The sequence below is a fragment of the Hemiscyllium ocellatum genome, chromosome 33, assembly GCF_020745735.1.
Source record: "Hemiscyllium ocellatum isolate sHemOce1 chromosome 33, sHemOce1.pat.X.cur, whole genome shotgun sequence".
In the NCBI taxonomy this organism is placed as follows: Eukaryota; Metazoa; Chordata; class Chondrichthyes; order Orectolobiformes; family Hemiscylliidae; genus Hemiscyllium; species Hemiscyllium ocellatum.
The window spans coordinates 22,417,032-22,440,716 of NC_083433.1; the positions used below are offsets into that span (position 1 = coordinate 22,417,032).

Below are 23,685 nucleotides of genomic sequence, written 5' to 3' on the forward strand. Positions count from 1 at the left end.
TTACTTTGCACAGTATGAGAGAGTCTGCAATTTCCCACAGTGACATTCCTTGCTAAATCCAAAACCTCAAGGCAGAAGCTGTTTTGGTGGAAGTTCCTTATGAACACAGAGGAACCTAAATTGTTTCTTGGCACGTTCAAAACTTGGTTTTAAATGGGCAGCTTCTGTTTGGCGCTCTCCAAGAGACTCGAACAGGGCTAGAAAGAAAAAATTATCTCAGAATTTCAGTGGTTTAAGAATTATTCCTTTCTTTCTGTGTGATTAGTATGAATTCTGCTCCAACGATTACTTCACCAGGAGTGTTAGAAAAGGCAAATCTAGGCTGTTATTTTCAGGGCCTCAGTCAGATGGAGGGCCAAGTCAGAGCTCTGAGACAAAATCTATTCCAAGTCAAACAAGCGATTAGACCCAGCCATAGATACGGAGCATGGTGTTTCGTGGGTCACAATGGTCCCTGTGCTGGGAATGATGAAAAGGTGCCTGTTAGTTGTTATTGAGTTCCCAATAACCTGGGCACACAGACTCTGATGTTACTGAGCTCCCAATAACCTGGGCACACAGACTCTGATGTTAATGAGCTTCCAATAACCTGGGCACCACAGACTCTGATGTTACTGAGCTCCCAATAACCTGGGCACACAGACTCTGATGTTAATGAGCTCCCAATTACCTGGACACACAGACTCTGATGGTACTGAACTCCCAATAACCTGGGCACACAGACTCTGATGTTACTGACTGAGTTCCCAATAACCTGGGCACACAGACTTTGATATTACTGAGCTCCCAATAACCTGGGCACACAGACTCTGATGTTACTGAACTCCCAATAACCTGGGCACACAGACTCTGATGTTACTGAGCTTCCAATAACCTGGGCACACAGACTCGGATGTTACTGAACTCCCAATAACCTGGGCACACAGACTCTGATGTTAATGAGCTCCCAATTACCTGGGCACACAGACTCTGATGTTACTGAGCTCCCAATAACCTGGGCACACAGTCTCTGACGTTACTGAGTTCCCAATAACCTGGGCACACAGACTCTGATGTTACTGAGCTCCCAATAACCTGGGCACACAGACTCTGATGTTACTGAGTTCCCAATAACCTGGGCACACAGACTCTGATGTTACTGAACTCCCAATAATCTGGGCACACAGACTCTGATGTTAATGAGCTCCCAATTACCTGGACACACAGACTCTGATGGTACTGAACTCCCAATAACCTGGGCACACAGACTCTGATGTTACTCTATTAAATTGGTAACAATCCAATAGCACATCTATCCCAGACATATTCCATATGTTAGAGTCAAGAGTAGGATGCTGTAAAAGCACAGCAGGTCAGGCAGCATCCGAGGAGCAGGAGAATTGACGTTTCGGGCATAAGCCCTTCATCAGGAATTTCTCCTGTTCGATTCTCCTGCTCCTCGGATGCTGCCTGACCTGCTGCGCCTTTCCAGCAACGCATCTCCAGTGTCCTTGTCAATATTGCCTAGGAAGTATGACTCGATGAGAATGACCAAGTCAGGTTGTTACTTCACTGCTCCACAGGCAGCTCTCCCCATTTTGTCTCAGCGCAACCACTGGAACGCCTTGAATATCACAACATCCACAGGTTGCTGGCTCACGCAGCACAAATAATGGACTCTCTCACAGGTTAGTTATATTCGAGAATATGCCGTCAAAGGTTTGTCCCTATTGATCTTGCCCCAAGTCTAGTCTCCCAGTTCCCTTCAGTTAGCTTAACTTTCACGCCCATACAGTCACCCTCATTTAGGCTTAAAAAACTAGTCTTATTCCCAGTCTTCTGCTTTTCAAACCAAATGTAAAATTCACTCATATTGTCTTCACTACTGCTGGGACTGATATACTCTGAGGTCTGATGAGAGGGCCACACACTGAGATGTTAACTCTGTTTCTCTCTCCACAGAAGTTGCGAGACCCACTGAGTATTTGTAATATTTTCAGTTTTTGATAGCGCCTTCACCACCAGCTGCTCATTTTCGTTTCTCTCCGTTTCCCAATTACTCTTGGCTCATGCAGACGTCTCGTTGAGGTTCACCGTGTAATGGTTTTCTTTCCTCAGATGCTCCCACTACGTTCCAGTCACGGATTCCTGGGAGCTGTACTCATCGCTTTCCTGGCTGGCACTGCAGCCTGTCCACTTTACTGCATCTGTGACAACATCCAACGCGTGGTGACATGCATCAAGAAACAGCTCACGGAGATCCCTGTCACCATTCCAGAGGTCTGTGCTATTGACGCTGCAGAATGCATCTGGCTGATACTAAGCACTGTGATGAGGGCAGAGCTAGTCTCGTTGTAATGTCACTGCATTAGTAATCCAAAAACCTGACTAATATTCTTGGGCAAATAAAATAGACAGTGCCACAGAAACTCAACAGGTTTGCCAGTCGTAGAGAGAGAAACAGAGTTAATGTTTCAAGTTCAATATAACTCTTCTTCGGAACCTGGATTTGAAATGTTAACTCAGTTTCTTTCCCCACAGATGCTGCCAAAGCTGTTGGGAGAGGCTGAAGAGGCTGGGGCTTTTTTCCCTGGAGCATTGGAGGCTGAGGGGTGACCTTATAGAGGTTTATGAAATCATGAGGGGCAAATCATGGATAGGCGAAAGAGACAAGGTCTTTTGTCCAGGGGAGGGGAGTCCAAAACTAGAGGGCATAGGTTTTAGGTGAGAGGGGAAAGATTTGAAAGGGAGCTGTGGGGCAACATTTTCATGCAGAGGGTGGTGAATGTATGGAGTGAGCTGCCAGAGGAGGTGGATACAATTATAACGTTTATAAGGCATCTGGACGTGAATATGTTTAGCGGGATATGGACCAAATGCTGGCAAATGGGACTAGATTTATTTAGGATATTTAGTCAGCGTGGACAAGTAAGTCTTGTTTCCGTGCTGTACATCTCTACGACTCTAGATGCTGCCAGACCTGCTGAGTTTCCCCAGCACCTTTCTGTTTTAATTTCAGGTCTGCAGCATCCACAATATTTTACTTGAATTGGAATGTTCTGGGGACATGGATCCAGACCCCAAGCTGACAGCAATAGAAATTCAAGTTTAATAGCATTTGGAAATAAAACGTAGCTTAATGATGACAATGTCATCATTGTTGTATAACCTTATCTGATTATTTAGAGAAGGAAATCTGCTGTCCATACCTCGTCTGGCCTACATTTGATTTCAGACACATAGTCATAGGATCGCTACAGTGCGGAAGGAGGCCATTTGGCCTATCAAGTCTGCACCAACCTGGAAAGAACATCCAACCCAGACCCAGCCGCCACTGTATCCTGTAACTCCACATTTACCATGGCTAACCCACCTAGCCTACACATTCCTGAACACTACGGACAATTTAGCTTGGCCAATCCACCCAGCCTGCACATCTTTGGACTATGGGAGGACACCGGAGTACCTGGAGGAAACCAATGCAGACACGGGCAGATTGTGCAAACTCCAGACATAAAAGAATGTGGCTAACTCCTAACTGCCTTCTGGAATAGTAAAGGAAACCAGTCTGTTCAAGGGCAATTAAGGATGCAGCAATAAATGCTGGCCTTGCCATTGAACTCTTATGTTTCATGATTGAAAATATATTTAAAAACTCTTCATTTTATTATAGCTGCTGGGCTTTTGGCTATGAGGAGTGGAAATGAATCCCTGAGCCAGAAATTAAAACAAAAAGTGTTGAAGAACACTCAGCAGGCAGGCCAGGCCCATCTTGGAGTGAAGGGTCTGTTTCCATGCTGTACAGCTCTATGAAAGGTAAGAGAGGCAAGAGTGAATATTGAGAGACCATTGGCTTTCATACTTACAGTGCCTTCAGGATCAATGCTAGCTGGAGTGGATGGATGGATGGACGAGGGGATGAAATATCTGTGATAATCTGTCACAGCTCATTCAGGGATTCTGAGGTATTTCAGCACTGTGCACCTTTCACCAGGCAAGCTGTGCTCTGGGGCTGTGGAAGCTGCCCTAATGCTCTCTCCATCACATGGTTAACCAGAAATCTCTTTTGCTCTTACCAGTTGCCATAGGCATGGGTCGGGAGGGTTTGCAGATGGATGTTCGATCTGTTTGACTGTGCTATTAAAGCACCTTCCATGGCCATTGGGCCCTGGAGTGAGGCTCGAACCCAGAGCCTCTAGAGATGCTACACAGTGTTTTATAAAGATTCATTATGGCATCCTCTTTTGTACTCTATTCACATGTCTTTTCAACCACTTTCTCAGCTAGTCCTGCCACCTTAAATTATTTGTGTGCTTATAACCCTAGGACCTTGTGTTCTTGCACCCCATTGGAATCTATATTCTTCCTCATTTTTCCCAACAAAACATGTCACTTCATGCTTCTTTGCATGAAATTTTAGCTGCCACTTGTTCACATATCCCACCAGTCTGTGATTTTTAGAAACAATTCACGGGACGTAGGTGTCCCTGGCTGGGACAACATTTATTGCCCATCCTTTGAGCAGATTCCTTGAACCGCTGCAGTCCTTGGGGTCATCATTAGCAGACACTCACTAACAAGTATGATTGTCTCCCCCCCCCCCCCCAACTCCCTTTCTAGGAAATTCTGTGTCATTGATCATGGGTTCCATGGGCCTCATCCCAGAACTGCATCTCCAACCACATATTTTCCAGGAAGTGGAATTGGCCCTTGGCCTTGAAATTCCTGGGTTTCCTTTCTCTGGTTCCTTTTCTGTACTTCCTTTTGCCACTGGCTGTTCTCAAAGAATTGTGCCCCTCATTCAGGAGGTTCCTTCAAGTCAGTTTATTCTGAATGAGGGTCACCCAGACTTGAGGGTAGCTTTCAGGGAGTCTTTGAAATGCTTCCTTAGTCCCACTCTCATTCAACTGCATTGCTTGAGTCAGGTGAAGAGGACTTGCTTTGGCAGTTGTAACTCAGGCACCCTCAGCTGGAGAGGGTTCAGAATAGGTTTATCAGGATGTTGCCGGATATGGAAGGTTTGAGTTATAAAGAAAGGCTGGATAGGCTGGAACTTTTCTTTTCCACTGGAGGGTAGGAGGTTGAGGAGTGAGCTGACAGAGGTTTGTAAAATCATGAGGGGTTTAGATAGAGTTAATGGTAGTTGTCTTTTTTCAGGGAGAAAGTGAGGACTGCAGAAGCTGGAGATCAGAGCTGAAAATGTGTTGCTGGAAAAGTGCAGCAGGTCAAGCAGCATCCAAGGTACAGGAGAATCGACGTTTCGAGCATAAGCCCTTCTTCAGGAATTTCTTTTTTCACCGAGGATGGAAGGGTTTCAAGTCAAGGGGGCACATTTTTAAGGTGAGAGGAGAGAGGTTTTAAAAAAAAGGGCAAATGTTTCATGCTTGCAAGGAAATTCCTGAGGAAAGACTGAGTCGGATTCCTAGAGATCAATTGTGTTGGGGGTTCTCTAGTCCGAGGTGCAGACAGACGTTTCTGTGGCCAGCAGCGAAACATCAGAATGGTGTGTGTCCTCCCTGGTGCCAGGATCAAGGATGCCTCAGTGAGGGTGCAGAATGTTCTCAAGGGGGTGAGGGACCAGCAGGAGGTCATTGTACATATTGGAACCAATGGTATAGGAAGGGAAAATGATGAGATTCTGAAGGGAGAATAAAGAGAATTAGGCAGGAATTTTAAAAGGAGATCTTCGAAAGTAATAATATCTGGATTACTCACAGTGCTGTGAGCTAGTGAGGGCAAGAATAGGATGATAGAGTAGATGAATGCATGGCTGAGGAGCTGTTGTATGGGAGAAGGATTCACCTGTTTGGATCATTGGAATCTCTTCTGGGGTAGAAATGTCCAGTAAAAGAAGGACGGATTGCACCTAAATTGAAAAGGGACTAATATAGTGGCAGGGAGTTTTGCTAGAGCTGCTCAGGAAGATCTAAACTCATAAGTTTGGGGGATGGGGATTCAGGGAGATAGTGAGGAAAGAGATCAATTTGAGACATGTACAGGTGAGGAAAGAAGCGAGTCAAACCGTCAGAGCAGGCAGGAACAAAGCAGGTAACAAGCTAGGACTGATAAATTAAACTGTATTTATTTCAATGCAAGAGACCTAACAGAGAAGGCAGGTGAACTCAGGGTATGGTCAGAGACATGAGACTGGGTTTTGATAGCAATTACAGAGATGTGGCTCACTGATGGACATGACTGGCAGCTTATTGTTCCAGGATACAAATTCTACAGGAAGGACAGAGAGGGAGACAAGAGAGGAGGGGGAATGGTGTTTTTGAAAAGGGATAGCATTACAGCTGTACTGAGGGAGGATATTCCTGGAAATACATCCAGGGAAATTATTTGGGTGGAACTGAGAAATAAGAAAGGGATGATCACCTTATTGGGATTGTATTATACACCCCCTAACAGTCAGAGGGAAAATGAGAAACAAATTTGTAAGGAGATCTCAGCTATCTGTAAGAATGATAGGGTAGTTATGGTAGGGTAACTTTCTAAACATAGACTGGGACTGCCATAATGTTAAGGGTTTAGATGGGGATGAATTTGGTGTGTACAGGAAAAATTTCTGATTCAGTATGTGGATGTACCGACTAGAGAAGGTGCAAAACTTGACTTATTCTTGGGAAATAAGGCAGGTGTCAGTGGGGGAGCACTTTTGGACCAGCGACCGTAATTCTATTAGATTTAAAATAGTGATGGAAAAGGATAGACCAGATTTAAAATTGGAGTTCTAAATTGGAGGAAGGCTGATTTTGACGGTATTAGGCAAGAACTTTCAAAAGCTGATTGGGGGCAGATGTTTGCAGGTAAAGGGACGACTGGAAAATGGGAAGCCTTCAGAAATGAGATAACGAGAGTCCAGACACAGTATGTTCCTGTTAGGGCAAAAGGAAAGGCTGGTAGGTGTAGGGAATGCTGGACCACGAAAGAAATTGAGGGTTTGGTTAAGAAAAAGAAGGAAGCATATGTCAGGTATAGACAAGACAGATCAAACGAATCCTTAGAAGAGTATAAAGGTAGTAGGAGTATATTGAAAGGGAAATCAGGAGGGCAAAAAGGGGACTTGAGATAGCTTTGGCAAATAGAGTTAAGAGAATCCAAACAGTTTTTTGATAAATACATTAAGGACAAAAGGGTAACTATGGAGAGAACAGGGCCCCTCAAAGATCAGCAAGGCGGTCTTTGTGAGGAGCCGCAGGAGATGTGGCAGATACTAAACAAGTATTTTGCATCAGTATTTACTGTGGAAATGCACGTGGAAGGTATAGAATGTGGGGAAATATCTTGAAACATCTTGAAAAATGTCCATAATACAGAGGAGGGAGTGCTGGATGCCTTGAAAACATAAAACTGGATAAATTTCAGGACCTGATCAGGTGTACCCTAGAACTCTGTGGGAAGCTAGGGAAGTGATTGCTGGATTAGTGGTGCTGGAAGAGCACAGCAGTTCAGGCAGCATCTGAGCAGCAGTAAAATCGACGTTTCGGCTGGTATTCCTGATGAAGAGCTTTTCCTCGAAACGTCTATTTTACTGCTCCTCGGATGCTGCCTGAACCGCTGTGCTCTTCCAGCACCACTAATCCAGAATCTGATTGCCAGCATCTGCAGTCATTGTTTTTACCTAAGTGATTGCTGGGTCCCTTGTTGAGATATTTGTATCATCGATAGTCACAGATGAGGTGCCAGAAGACTGGAGTTTGGCTAACATGGTGCCACTGTTTAAGAAGGGTGGTAAGGACAAGCCAGGGAACTACAGACCAGTGAGCCTGAAAACAGTGGTGGGCATGTTGTTGGAGGGAATCCTGAGGGACAGGATGTACATGTATTTCGAAAGACAAGGACTGATTAGGAAAAGTCAACATGACTTTGTGTATGGGAAATCATGTCTCACAAACTAGAGTTTTTTGAAGAAGTAACAAAGAGGATTGATGAGGGCAGAGTGGTGGATGTGATCTATATGCACTTCAGTAAGGAGTTTGAAAAGGTTCCCCATGGGACACTGATTAGCAAGGTAGATCTCATGGAATATAGGGAGAACTCGCCATTTGGATGCAGAACTGGCTCAAAGGTAGAAGACAGAGGGTGGTGGTGGGTTGTTTTTTAGACTGGAGGCCTATAACCAGTGGAGTGCCACAAGGATCGGTGCTGGGTCCTCTACTTTTCATCATTTATATAAGTGATTTGGATGCGAGCATAAGAGGTACAGTTAGTAAATTTGCAGATGACGCCAAAATTAGGGGTGTTGTGGACAGCGAAGAGGGTTACCTCAGATTACAGCGGGACCTTGATCAGATGGGCCAATGGGCTGAGAAGTGGCAGATCGAGTTTAATTTAGATACATTTGAGGTGCTGCATTTTGGGAGAGCAAATCTTAGCAGGACTTATACACTTAATGGTAAGGTCCTATGGAGTGTTGCTGAACAAAGCGACCTTGGAGTGCAGGTTCATAGCTCCCTGAAACTGGAGTCACAGGTAGATATGATAGTGAAGAAAGCATTTGGTATGCGTTCCTTTGTTGGTCAGAGTATTGAGTACAGGAGTTGGGAGGTCATGTTGCGGCTATACAGGACATTGGTTAGGCCACTTTTAGAATATTACGTGCAATCCTGGTCTCCTTCCTATTAGAAGGATGTTGTGAAACTTGAAAGGGTTCAGAAAAGATTTACAAGGATGTTGCCAGGTTTGGAGGTTTTGAGCTATGGACTGAAGTTGAATAGGCTGGGGCTGTTTTCCCCGGAGTGTCGGAGGCTGAGGGATGACCTTACAGAGGTTTATAAAATAATGAGGGGCATGGATAGGATAATTAGACAAAGACTCTTTCCTGGGGTGGGAGAGTCCAGAACTAGAGGGTAGAGGTTTAGGGTGAAAGGCAAAGATATAAAAGAGACCTAAGGGGCAACTGTTTCACGCAGAGGGTGGTATGTGTATGGCATGAGTTGCCAGAGGAAGTGGTGGAGGCTGGTACAATTGCAACATTGAAAAGGCATCTGGATGAGTATATGAATAGGAAGGGTTTAGTGAGATATCGGCCAAGTGCTGGAAGGTGGGACTTGATTGGATTGGGATATCTGGTCAGCATGGACGGGTTGAACTGAAGGGTCTGTTTCCATGCTGTACATCCTATGACTCTATAAGTGGTGAATGTGGGTATAATTACAATGTTTAACAGACACTTGGATAAGTACATGAATAGGGAAGGTTTGGAGGAGTACAGGCCAGGAGCAGGCAGGTGGGACTAGCTTAATTTGGGATTATGTTCTTGTTGAACCAAAGGGTCTGCTTCCGTGCTGTATGGTTATTTGATTCTATGGCTGTCCCAGTAGAGTTGGTTTCAGATGATCATCTGTTATGAGCTCATTCAAGGACGCTGATGTTAGTATGTCTGTCCTCCCAACTGATGTAAAGAATCTATCTCATACTTCTTGAGGTGACATCTAAGGTTCAGAGCTGAAAATGTGTTGGTGGAAAAGCGCAGCAGGTCAGGCAGCATCCAAGGAGCAGGAGAATCGACATTTTGGGCATGAGCCCATCTAAGGTTCAGAGCCATATAGAAGAGTTGGAAGGATTATATTGGGGTAAAGGTAGACCCACAATGCTGTAAGGAAGGGATTTCCAGGATTTAGACTCAGCACCACTGAAGAAATGGTGATATTTTTCCAAGTCAGAGTAGTGTGTGGCTTAGAACGGAACTTAAAGGGGGTGGTGTTCCCATGTAACTGCTGTCCTTGTCCTTCTAGATGGGAGTAGTCACGGATTTGAAAGTGAGGATGGCAGTTGCTGGAGATTAGAGTCAAGAGTGTAGTGCTGGAAACGCACAGCAGATCAGGCAGCACCTGAGGAAGAGGAAAATTGACTGGCCTGTGGCAAAGATGCTACTAAAGTTGTTATGGGGGATTTCAACATGCAGGTAAACTGTAGATGGTATTGGACCTCAAGAAAGAGACTTTGTGGACTGCCTCAGAGATGGATTCTTAGAACAGCTGGTGCTGGAGCCGACCAGGGAGAAGGCAATTCTGGATCTGGTATTGTGCAACGAACCAGAATCGGTCAGGGACCTCGAAGTGAAGGAGCCATTGGGAAGTAGTGACCATAATACAATAAGCTTCAATCTGCAATTTGAGAGGGAGAGGTACAATCGGTAGTGACAATATTTCTGTTGAATAAAGGGAACTGTGGAGCTATGAGGGAGGAGCTGGCTAGAATTCAATGATGCAATACTTAGCAGGGATGACAGTGGAGGAACAATGGCAGATATTTCTGTGTATAATGCAGAAGTTGCAGGATCAGTTCATTCCAAAAAGGAAGAAAGATCCTAGGAGAAGGCATGGGTGGCCGTGGTCCCCAAGGGAAGTTAAGAAACATATAAAGTTAAAAGAGAAAAAGTATAACGTAGCAAAGATAAATGGGAAAACGGAGGACTGGGAAGCTTTTAAAGAACAACAGAGAATTACTAAAAAGGAAATACGCAGAGTAAAAATGAGGTACGCAGGTAAACTGGCCAATAATATGAAGGAGGATGATAAAAGCTTTTTAGGTATGTGAAAGGCAAAAAAATGGTTAAGACTAAAATTGGGCCCTTGAAGACAGAAACAGGGGAATATATTACGGGGAACAAAGAAATGGCAGAAGAATTGAATTGGTATTTCAGATCTGTGTTCACTGGGGAAGACACAATCAATTTCCCTGAGGTAACAGTGGCTGAAGTACCTGAACTGAAGGGTATTTTATATTTGCCAGGAATTGGTGTTGGAGAGACTGTTAGGTCTGAAGGTTGATAAGTCCCCTGGGCCTGATGGTCTACATTCCAGGGCACTGAAGGAGGTGGCTTGAGAAATCGTGGATGCATTGGTGATTATTTTGCAGAGTTCAATAGATTCGGGATCAGTTCCTGCAGATTGGAGGCTGGCTAATGTTGTACCACTTTTTCAAGAAAAGTGGGAGAGAGAAAACAGGAAATTATAGACCAGTTAGTCTGACCTCAGTGGTGGGAAAGATGCTGGAGTCTATTATAAAGGATGAAATTACGACACATCTGGATAGTAGTAACAGGATAGGTCAGAGCCAGCATGGATTTACGAAGGGGAAATCATGCTTGACTAATCTTCTGGAATTTTTTGAGGATGTAACTCTGAAGATGGATGAGGAAGATCCAGTAGATGTAGTGTACCTAGACTTTCAGAAAGCCTTTGATAAAGTCCCACATGGGAGGTTAGTGAGCAAAATTAGAGCGCATGGTGTTGGGGGCAAAGTACTAACTTGGATTGAAAGTTGGTTGGCTGATAGAAAACAAAGAATAGTGACAATGGCTCCATTTCGGAATGGCAGGCAGTGACCAGTGGGGTACCGCAGGGATCAGTACTGCGACCGCACCTTTTTACAATATATGTTAATGATATAGAAGATGGTATCAGCAATAATATTAGCAAATTTGCTGATGATACTAAGCTGGGTGGCAAAGTGAAGTGTGACGAGGATGTTAGGAGATTACAGGGTGAACTGGACAAGTTAGGTGAGTGGACAGATGCATGGTAGATGCAGTTTAATGAGGATAAATGTATGGTTATCTACTTTGGTAGCAAGAACAGGAAGGCAGATTACTACCTAAATGGAATCAATTAAGGTAAAGGGGCAGTACAGAGAGATCTGGGTGTTCTTGTACACCAGTCAATGAAGGTAATCATGCAGGTACGGCAGATAGTGAAGAAGGCTAATGCTGGCCTTCATAACAAGAGGGATTGAGTATAGAAGCAAAGAGGTTCTTCTGCAGCTATACAGGGCCTGGTGAGACCACACCTGGATTACTGTGTGCAGTTCTAGTCTCCAAATTTGAGGAAAGATATTCTGGCTATTGAGGGAGTGCAGCGTAGGTTCACGAGGTCAATTCCTGGAATGGCGGGGTTACCTTACACTGAAAGACTGGAGTGACTGGGCTTGTATACCCTTGAGTTTAGAAGACTGAGAGGGATCTGATTGAGACATATAAGATTATTAAAGGGTTGGACACTGTGGCGACAGGAAACATGTTTCCCCTGATGGGTGAATGCCGAACCAGAGGACACAGCTTAAAAATACGGGGTAGACCATTTAGGACAGAGATGAGGAGAAACTTCTTCACCCAGAGAGTGGTGGCTGTGTGGAATGCTCTGCCCCAGAGGGCAGAGGAGGCCCAGTCTCTGGATTCATTTAAGAAAAAGTTCGATAGAGCTCTCAAGGATAGTGGAATCAAGGGTTATGGAGATAAGGCAGAAACAGGATACTGATTAAGGATGATCAGCCATGATCATATTGAATGGTGGTGCAGGCTCGAAGGGCAGAATGGCCTACTCCTGCACCTATTGTCTATTGTCTAAAAGCCCTTCCCAGATGCTGCCTGACCTGCTGTGCTGTTTAAGGAGCCTTGGTGAATTTATGCATTGTCTCTTGAACATGGAACACACTGCTGCTACTGAGTGTTGGTGGTGGAGGGAGTGGATGTTTATGGATGAAGCGGGTTGCTTTCTCCTGGATGGTGTCAAGTGTCTTGAGTATTGGAGCTGCACCCATCCAGGCAAATGGGCAGTACTCCAGCACACTCCTGGCTTGTGCCTTGTAGATAATGGATGGGATTTGAGGGAGTTAGGAGGTGAGTTGCATGCTGCAGGATTCCCAGCTTCTGAACTGCTCTAGTAACCCCTAGGGTCTGAAGTACATGTGACTCCAGGCCCACAGCAATGTGGTAACAGTGAACTGCCCTCTGAAATGGCCTCGCAAGTCACTCAGTTCAAGGGTAGTTAGGGATAGGGTGACCAAAATGGCCATGCCTGTGACATCCACATCCTGTCTGAGTTTCCAAAGTTTGGAAACTTTGAGAGGAACAAGCACCCACTTTCATGTCTCCCTGTTTATCCTCTGAGGTATAGATGACCTTTGATTGGGTTCCTGTGGGTATGTGAGTAACAGCTGAGACTGATCTGTGCCCAGATGGTTCAGTTACAAATAGGACAGGATACCACAGGCGAGTGAGTTTCAGACGTGTTGCTGGCTTGGGACTTACCCTCCTTGTGTTTTCTGTCTGTCGCGGATACACATTTGCGTCAAAGGCAGTCGCACTTTCTTTTTTAACTTAGCTTCAACAGGTGCAGCAATCCTGGACGAGATTCTCCCAGGGCGCAGGGTTGATGTCGGGGCGATTAACTTGCATTTGCACAGGGCCCTTCACTTACAAAACATCCCAAGACACTGGTCAGGTTGCTGCCAGATAAAACACAGAGCCATTTGCAGGGCCTCATGAGCAGCGGACTGAAAGCTTGGTCCTATCAGTGGATTTCAGGAAGTGTTTTAAAAGAGGAGATGCCAGTGGAGGTCTGGAGGTTTACGGAGGATTGGAGCTTATGGCTCAGGTAGTTGAAAACATTGGAGGTGACTGTCACAGTGCATAGTCACTCCTAGCCTCATCTTTCTTCTCAACTCTTCCTCACATTTTCCATCAGTGCTATGTATTTTCTCTGCAGTTTTTCCAGAGCCTGGACCCATTATTTTTCATGGGTCAACCAGAAGATGTTGGGCTTTTTCTCAGTCGGAAAGTAGAGTATGTGTTTTTGACTCACAATCAGTGCAAAAGTTGTCATCCATTTTAGCCGATAGAGAATCGCTGAACTTTCACCTGCAGGTAGACCTGGGAGGATCCACAATGCTGGGAGTTGAAAGTGTGGAGCTGGAAAAGCACATCAGGTCAGGCAGCCTCCAAGGAGCAGGAGAATCGACATTTTGGGCACCAGCCCTTCATCAGGAATGGGTCTGCAGTGCCCCATTGGGGGGAAGTTCCCTATAGATTTCATGAGACAGACACCATCATGGATGTTTACCTGTAGGGAGGGTGTGATTGAGGGACAACCATTTTGAACAACTTTCTTAGATCCTGCAAAGCATCAACTGTGTGTGTCCAGTCAATCCTTTCAGCTAGAAAAGGGCTAGTAGATACTGACAGTATGTAAGGGCAATGGCTGGGAGAAATGAAGCATGTGAATGGCCTGGTGGCTCAGTGGTTAGCTTTGCTGCCTCACAACGCCAGGGACCCGGGTTCAATTCCAGCCTTGGGTGACTGTCTATGTGGAGTTTGCACATTGTCTCCATGACTGTGTGGGTTTCCTCTGGGTGCTCTGGTTTCCTCCCGCAGGCCAAGTGAATCGGCAATACTAAATTGTCTATAGTGTTAGGTACATGAGGTAGGGTAAATATAGGGTAGGGAAATGGGTCTGGGTGGGTTAATCTTCAGAGGGTTGGTGGGGACTTGTTGGGCCAAATGGCCTGTTTCCATAGTGGAAGGATTCTAATAAAAAAAATATGTCTTGCACAAAGCAGGGTGATGGTGGTATAATGGTGAGCTGACTCGGGTTCAGTTCCTGGCCATCGCAGTATTGTGGTTTTGCAGGGCAGCACGGTTGCACAGTGGTTAGCACTGCTGCCTCACAGCGCCAGAGACCCGGGTTCAATTTCCGCTTCAGGCAACTGTCTGTGTGGAGTTTGAACATTCTCCCTGTGTCTGCATGGGTTTCCTCCGGGTGCTCTGGTTTCCTCCCACAGTCCAAAGATGTGCAGGTTAGGTGAATTGGCCATGCTAAATTGCCTGTAGCATTAGGTGAAGGGGTAAATGTAGGGGAATGGGTCTGGGTGGGTTGCTTTTCGGAGGATCGGTGTGGACTTGTTGGGCCAAAGGGCCTGTTTCCACAATGTAAGTAATCTAATCTAAAAAATATAAGTCACCCTGCTGTGTTTACATCTCTGTTGCAGGCCACCAAGGAGCTTGATATCAAAGGGAACAACATCAACACCATAGCAACTGGTGCTTTTCTTCCAATTCCCTACCTCACCCACTTAAATTTACAGAAATGTAAGATTCACCATCTTGCAGAAGGTGCCTTCCGGGGACTTGGTCAGCTGATCTCCCTGAATTTAGGCTTCAATAGCATTGAGTTCATTTACCAGGAGACCTTTGACGGCCTGATGTCCCTTCAACAACTCATCATTAACCACAACAGGATTGAGGAGATCAGGCCCGGTGCTTTTGGCCAGCTGGGCTTCCTAAACCTCTTAAATCTGGAAGGGAATTGCCTGGTTTATTTGCCCCCTTTGGTCTTTCAGGGTCTCCAGCAAATTAAACACCTTCGCTTGTCAAACAATATGCTCAACAATATTGCAGATGAGGCCTTTGCTGGGCTCTGGACACTGAAGAGATTGAGTCTGGATGACAATGAGCTTCAGTACTTGCCAACAGAAGCCTTGTCCAGGCTCAAAAATGTGGCCAGAGTGGATCTCGGCCAGAACCCTATGACCTACCTTGGCGACGAGTCTGTCCAGATGGCTTCATTGAAGCACCTGACTTTGGACAATATGTTCCTTCAGGAGGTATCTCACACAGCGTTTATCCACAGCCCCGGGCTGGTGGTGATTGACCTTCGTTACAACCAACTGCAAGTCATGCAACCCCTGGAAGGGCTCGAGGCCTTGAGAACCATCAACCTGACAGGAAATCCAATCCAGTGCAACTGTTTGATGAGTCCTTTCAGGGAATGGATTTCCAACCGCACCAAGCTGAGGGCGGAGGTGTTCTGTGGAGCGCCGGGAGTATTCCGTGATGAGCGACTGGATTCACTGCGGACAATTGACCTGAAATGTATCAGCCGGCCTTCCGACCATGAAGACGAAGAGGAGCTCAATCCCCAGAGCGAGCCTGAGAAAAATAACCAAGACAAGCTCCCGTGCCCAGAACACTGTGACTGCAACCATGACCTAAAACATTCCAGCTGCGAGGGCAAGGGTCTCCGCAAGATCCCGAAGGGCTTCCCCGTAGATGCCCTTCTTCTCGATATGCGCCATAATGACTTCCACACAGTGCCCAGAGGCTCATTCTCAGATTTGAAATCCTTGGTTTCACTCCACATGCAGAACTGTGGAATTCATGACCTCCATGACGGTGCCTTCCGTGGCTTAAAGATGCTTATTTACCTCTACCTGTCTGGTAATGAGATATCGAGTCTCCAGCCAACCATCTTTGAGGGGTTACCAGACCTGACTTATTTGTACTTAGACTACAACAAGTTAACATCAGTTCCCAAGGGAGCATTCAAGCTGCTGCCCAACCTGTTTGCCCTCCATCTGGAATACAATCCCATTCCCCAACTGACAGATGACAACTTGGAAGGAGCTGACTTTCTGAGATGGCTCTACCTGACGGGCAACAACCTCACCTCCATTTCTCCCACGGCTCTGCAGCCCATCAGGGGGCTCCAGAAGCTTTTTCTAGATGAGAATAAACTGACAGCAGTTCCCACCATTGCTCTCATGGGGGCGCCAAATCTGGATGAATTGAAATTAGCCAACAATCCAATTAAACAGATAGGTGACTCCGCCTTCCTGCCGGTGGCAGGTTCTCTACAACACTTATGGCTGAATGATATGGGATTGGAGACGGTAAGATCCAGCTATGAGATACATTTCTGATGCTGATTTCCGTTCTTTTCAAGTTGGCTACAAAATTTCCTAAACTTGTTCCATGATGTCTTTGTGATTAACCGTACCTGATCTTTGTTCTGAGTATACACCTATACAGTCCCTAAGATCTGGAATTCCCTCATGAACCTGTCCAACTCTCTCTTCTCCATCAAGTTGCTTCTCTGTCCTGAGCTAATTTTTGACGTGGTATCAAATTTTGTTTGCTCACCGTATTGTGAACAGCTTTTGATCATTTCCCCATGTCAAAGACAATCTATGAATTCAATTTGTTGTTTTGAGCCCCTAAGAGCAGGAATATACCAGCCTTTCCACAGCTAGGACTTTAGAGGCCTTTAACAGACATAGAAACCCAGTCATGCTTGGGAATAAAGGTATTGGAGCTCCTTGTTGAAGTATACAAGACGCTTCAGATCAGTAATGTCATTGGCAAGTTTTACTGGTTGTTACCATAAGAAATAGGAGCAGGAGTAGGCTTTTCAGCCCATGGGGTCTGTTCTGCCATTCGTGCTTAATCCTCAACTCCATTTCCCTATAACCCTTGATTACTTTACTGATTAATTTACCTTTTACCTGATTACAAATCTGTCTATCTCAGCCTTGAGTCTCCTTAATGACCCAGACTCAACAGCCCACTCTGTAAAGAATTCCACAGATTCAATAGCCTCAATTCCTCCTCATCTCTATTTTAAATGGGCGAGTGCTTACTTTAAGATTATGCCTTCTGTTCCTGGAGTCTACCACAAAGGGAAACAACCTTTATATTGACCCTGCCAAGCCCTCTAATAGCTGGTCCAATCCAGTTTCTGGTCAGTGGGAACCAGCCTCACATTGAGAGTGGGGGATTTAGCAATGGAAATGCCATTGAATATCCAGGAGAGATGAATCTCCCTTCTTGGAGATGGTTGAAGCCTGACACTTGTATGAATGGATAATAAATGCTAGCAATGCCTGCACTGCCAGGAAGGATAAAGGTTGTTATTGTAATATTCGCTTTGTTGGTTTCTCAATACAGATCTTTGATGGAGCCTTTGATGGATTGCATTTAGGGCTAGAAAGCCTTTACCTGGAGAATAATAAGCTGAGCAACATTCCTGATCTGAAGAAGTTCACAAGCCTTCATACCATCAATCTATCGAACAATCCTTGGAACTGTGATTGCCCACTCCTCCACCTCCGCAGGTAAACACCTCTTAACAGGAATTGCAGGACAAACTCAGCAGGTCTGGCAGCATCTGTGGAGAGAAATCAGAGTTAATGTTTCGGGTCGAGTGACCCTTCCTCACAACTCTAGATGCTGCCGCGGTACTTTCGGTTTTAACAGGATCTGTATAAAGTTTGTGATTTCCGATTGTGGGTTGTATCACTAAATGCTGTCAAGGCATTCAGATTCCAGCCAAGATTTAAGCAACTTCTAAATTAGGCCATGCTCTCCATTGAAACATCAAACTGGCCTGAAATAATTTTTGTTGATACCACCAGTGGCCCCCTTTCTGCATAAACTGAGGGGTTTTTTTTCCAGCTGATTAAAGGATTTGAAGGGTTAACTGAGAGAATGTTTTTCCTATTGTGGGAGAGAAGTGAACATGAGGCCTTAAAAGATACAGCCGAAACGTCGACTTCTCCACCTGCTGATGCTGCCTGGCTTGCTGTGTTCTTCCAGCCTCCTGCTTGTCTGTCTTAATCTGAAAGCAGGCCATTCAGGGATGAAGGCAAGAAACATTTTTTCACACAAAAGATGGTGGTTAATGTGAAATCCACTTTCCCTCAAAAAAGGTGTGGCGCCTAGGGGCCCAAACACTGGTGAATAAGAGTTTCATTAGGTGAGGGGATTGAAGGCAATGGAGCAAAGTTGAGGTTATGAAGTTAAAATAAAGATCACCCACAATGCAATTGAATGGGGAATGGGCTTGAGAGGATGAAGGCCTCATCCAATACAAATATTCTTCTACAGATTTTAGAGGGAGAGAAATTGTCTGATAGTCTGGTCACTCTTCAGATGGAGATAAATCCAGATGGAAGAGTGATGGGTGGCTCTTTGACTATAGAGGCATCACAGTCGAGGCAAGCCTTCTCCTTGTGTGCCAGTGGGGATGTTGGGAGGCAGTCAGGAGCTGATGTCAGCCTCATTGGGGATGAGGCACCAGGAGTGTCAACCAAGGAGCAATTGAGACCCAGAGGAAAGGGAGGACAGTAGGTGCTCTAAGACATGGAGAAGGGAACTGATTCATCCCAAGCATTGGTTTATGGGCCTTTCACCTCTGTCTGTTGAGTTTGGAGCCAGAGCAGGCTGGGAGGGATGACAGTGTCTGCTTTCTGTGAGTTATAAAGGCCCTGGAGAAAAGGGCTTGGGGGCTTTTTCAAATTGAATTCTGGTGGGTGATATTAGAGAAGGTAGTTTGTCCTAATGTGAATTGAGTTGGCAGTCTCACTGAGAGAGATCATATCAATAATGGGTTCAGGAGGTTAAGTCTCCTGCTGATAGAGCTCTGAGCCTAATCTGTCATGATATCTTGAGAAATGTCCTTCATATTTGTAGTGGAAATTTTGTTTAATATTCTTTATTTGTTCATCACAACTCAACAGGAAAAGTAAAATGTAAGTTGGGAAGTTCTACAGTGGGGTTTCGCCAAGGTGGACTCATAGACCAACTAGGTGCCATCCTTGGTTGGCCTGAATTTATTTCATTTCTGGAAGAACTCAGCAGGTCTGACAGCATCTGTGGAGAGAAATTAGAGTTAATGTTTCAGAAGAATCACTGGATTCAAAGTGTTATCTCTGATTTCTCTCCACAGATGCTGCCAGACCTCCAGAGCTCTTCCAACAATTTCTGATTTTGTTTCTGATTTCCAGCATCCGCAGTTCTTTTGATTTGAATTTATTCTATCTCATTTATGACAGTTGCTGATAGATGTTGTTCTTGCAAACATACACTGGTGTAGAATGGGCAGCTGGCTGAGGTTACCTATGGAATGGACCCCCCCCCCCCCCCATCCAAGGTCAGCTCTTTACTAAAGAAGACTGCTCTTTCTAAAACAAAATAGCACTCCTCAAAGAAGTAGCCAAAGAGAAGTGAGCATGTGAGTTTCAGAGTCTCTCATGGTTGACTTTTGACCTTTGGGCTAAAACTATGAAACAAGTCAGGTTATGAAACTATATCCAGATGAAGTCCTGTTCACCTGCCACTCTTGCCTTTGCCAATCTCTCTGCTTCCCCCCAGGTTCAGTTGAAGGAATTTCAAACAGGAAATTGTTCCAGCGCAGGCAGAGGCCATTCAGCCACTGGGTCAGTGCTGGCTCTCTAAATGAGCAATTCATCTTGTGCCATTCCCCTGTTTTCTCCCTGCTCCCTGACATCTTCAGATCACAATTCAAACCTCTTTTAAAAACCTCGATGGACCTGTGCTCCGTCACAGTCTCAGGCACACATTCCAGATTCTGGCCATCCACTGTGTGAATATTTCTCCCAGGGGTGCCACTGCTTTGTTGGCGATTATCTTCAATCTGATCCCTCCACCAATGGCAACATTTTCTTCCTATCTGGTGATCTTGAATACCTGTAGAATACATCCTCTCAACCTTCTTTTCTGCAAGGACAGCAATCCCAAATGTCTCCAATCTATCTGCAGAACAGAAGATTGCCCATCTCTTGAAGTATTCCCATGATTCTTTTCTGCAGTTTCTCTAAAGCTATCACATTTTTCCAACAATAGAACTAGACACACTACTCCAGTTGAGGGGGAGCCAATGTTTTTTACAAGGTTAACATAACTTCCTTGCTCTTGTATAACTACATTGTCATAGAATCCTTACAGTGTGGAAGCAGGCCATCTGGCTCATTGATGCTACACGGATCCTCTGAAAAATATCCCACCCAGACCCACCCCCTGTATTGCCCATGGATGATCCACCTAGCCTGCACTTCCTGGATGCTATGGGCAATTTAGCATGGCCAATCCACCTAACCTGTACATCATTGGTCTGTGGGAGGAAACTGGAGCAAACCCACACAGACACGGGGAGAATCTGCAAACTCCACGTTGACAATCCCCCAAGGCTGGAATTGAACCCAGGTTCCTGCTACTGTGAGGCAGCAGTGCTGTCCACTGAACCATCGCAATGCCCACAGAACTTGTATTACAAGTTCCCTTGCACTCTTGCCCCATTTAGCCTCTGCACCTTTTCCACAATTCTGTTTTACAGCTTCTGCACAACCCCCTCAATTCCAAAATGTATATTGCTCTCTGGTTCAATCTTCCTACGTTTGCCTCTCTGATGGTGAAGAATACAACACTGTCCCCATTTAAAAGCCTCAAAATCGATTTCTTTGACCCTGATCAATCATCTAATTCATTCCAGTTCCTACATTCCCTCCCTTCTCGAAAGATATTTGGGATATTTAATCATTGCTCAGTGGGTTAAAATCCCACTGCACTGGAGATGTTGTCTTACAGGTGAGATTTTGAGGCCGAGCCTGATCTCGAGCCTGGGAGAAAATTGGTCTAAATATAATTCAGAGATAAGTGGGAGTGCTCTCCCTGGCATCCTTCCCTGTTTTTGTCCATCAACCAAAGCTAAAATGCTGGCATTGTGGTAATGACCACATTACTGATTGCGAGAACTTGTAAATAAATTGGCTACCATGTTTCGTACGTTACAACAGCACCTACGCTGCAAAAAACACTTCCTTGATTATGGAACACTTTGGAGCATCTTGAAGTGATAAAAAGGAACTAGATCATAATTCCTTGAAAGTGGAGTCACAGGTAGACAGGATAGTGAAGAAAGTGTTTAGTACTCTTCCCTTTATTGGTCAATGCATTGAGTGTAGGAGTTGGGTGATCACGTTGCGGCTGTATAGGACATTGGCCACTTTTGGAATACTGTGTGGTCTCTTTCCTATAGGAAACATGTTGTGAAACTTGAAAGAGTTCAGCAAAGAGTTACAAGGATGTTGCCAGGATTGGAGCGTTTAAGCTATAGGGAGAGGTTGAATAGACTGAGGCTTTTCCCCATGGAGTATCAGAGGCTGAGGGGAGACCTTATAGATGTTTATAAAATCATGAGGGGCAAGGATAGGGTGAAACTAGAAGGCATTGGTTTAAGGTGAGAGGGGAAAGATTTAAAAGGGACCTGAGGGGCAACTTTTTCATGCAGAGGATGGTGCGTGTATGGAATGAGCTGCCAAAGGAAGTGATGGAGGCTGGTACAATTACAACACTTAAAAGGCATCTGGATGGGTCCATGAATAGGACGGGTTTAGAGGGATATGGGCCAGATGCCAGCAAATGGGACTAGATTAATTTAGGATATCTGGTCAGCATGGATGAGTTAGACCGAAGAGTCTGTTTCCATGCTTTACAACTTATGATCTAAATGCAAGTCACGTATTCTTTTCTAGATCCTACTCCGTTTGTGGGTGAGCTGTGTTAACTTCAAACACTGAACATGCTTTTGTTTTTAAAAGGTGGATTGAAAAAACCAATGTAAAGGTCACAGCCGTCTGCAGCCTTCCAGAAAACGTCACAGGGCTGAATGTGAAAGATGCCCCTTTTAAACACTGCAAAACTCGCCTTCCCAGGAAGAGGAAAGTCAGTCTGAAAAAGGGCCAAGAAAAAAGAAAACCGAAAAAGGCCAAGCAGCAACACAAAAAACAGAAGAAGAATAAACTGCAGTACACTGTAGCTGACCCGACAATGCAACCAGTGACAAACTGACCAGAACAGGGGGTGTTGGGGATAGTCTGGTGGTGGTGGTGGTGGTGGTTGGGGGGGGGGGGCGGGGGAAGGCAAGCTGCCTGTTTTTTTTAAAAACGGATTTACTCAGTCTCATCCCCTCCAAGCCTTCGAAATTGCTGTTCCTTGAGAATATGTTATTTTATCTCCAAATGGAATATTTTATTGCTCTGTAAGAAAGAAACGCACACTCAATACTCTACTGCCCTCTGTATTTTAGTGGCTGAACATCTAATGAGTTTGTGTGTGTCATTCTTGTGAGTTTGTGTGTTGTTCAGGAGGTCTGTGCTCATTTCTAAACTATAGTCAGGTTGAGAAGACACTACTGGAAGACAGAGTTATATCACCAGCACAAGGCTGAATATTGGCTCCCATTTTATTGAGTACAGCAAACATCAATTGGCCCTTCAGCCTCTGTGTGAGGGAAGGTAAATATTCTCTTTTCTATTCAATAGGATGCTTGACCCAAAATTCTGACAGATATAAACCGTGACCATTGTACCCTTGTAGCTACTCAGCTAAACATCCCAACTGACATTTGTGATCTGCCTATTGTGGGTTGGGTTGGGTTGGGTTAGATCTGAGTGCTTCACGATAATAAAGTTGCTTTGGAATAGATTCCATTCAATCTGGCATTAGATTGGATCATGTTGGGTTTTCCCTGGTGGCAGAGTTGGGTCTTGTTTTCGTTTATTTGTTCCGATGGGACATGGGAGCCCCTGTCATGGCCAGCCTTTGTTGCTTATCCTCAATTGGGGCAGCATGGTGGCTCAGTAGGGGGTTAGCACTGTAGCCTCTCAGTGCCAGGTACCCAGGTTCGATTTCAGCCTTGGTAGACTGTCTGTGTGGAGTTTGAATGCTCTCCATGGGTCTGTGCTGGTTTGCTCTGGTTTCCTCCCAGTCTGGAGATGTGGAGGTGAGTTGGATTGGCTATGGGAAATTCAGGGAAAGGGTAGAGAAATGGGTCTGGGTTAGATGCTCTTTGGAGGATCATTGTGGACTTGGTGGGTCGAATGGTCTGCTTCCACATTGTAGGGATTCTATCAATAACCCTTGAACTGACCATTCTGAGGGTCACCCACTAGCTGTCATTGGAGCTTCTGTAGGCCACAGCAGGTAAGGATGCGAAAAAGACACTTGTGAATCAGGTGAGTTTTCACAAGAACATTTAGTCATAATGGTCATCATTATTGACTCCAGCTTTAGGTTCCAATTTTATTAATTGAATTTAGATTGTGGTGAGCCCAGTTTCCTCTAAAGCACTGGCCTGGGCCTTTGGATTGGAAGACTACTGGCAATACTACCACCATGTCACTGCCTTCCCCAACCATGTTGGATTATAGGCTTTGGTTGAAGCCAAATGGGTTCTCTTTGAATGTGTTTTCTTCCCACACCAGCCGAGGTTACCACGAAGGACTTTCCTTCCAACTCTTCTCCCCTTGCCTGAGTATGTGGTGACCCTCAGGTTAAATCACCACTAG

The 23,685-nt window shown here is 45.1% G+C and overlaps 1 protein-coding gene across 1 annotated transcript; it reads left to right on the top strand.

Moving 5' to 3' along the window:
- The first annotated feature begins 1,686 nt into the window (after positions 1-1,686).
- On the top strand, positions 1,687-22,218 carry chadlb (chondroadherin-like b). The gene is made up of 5 exons (XM_060849237.1): positions 1,687-1,698; positions 2,098-2,259; positions 14,752-16,431; positions 17,486-17,652; positions 21,937-22,218. The coding sequence occupies exons 1-5, from the start codon at positions 1,687-1,689 to the stop codon at positions 22,184-22,186; spliced, it is 2,271 nt and encodes a 756-aa protein (XP_060705220.1). The 3' UTR covers positions 22,187-22,218.
- The last annotated feature ends 1,467 nt before the right edge of the window (positions 22,219-23,685 follow it).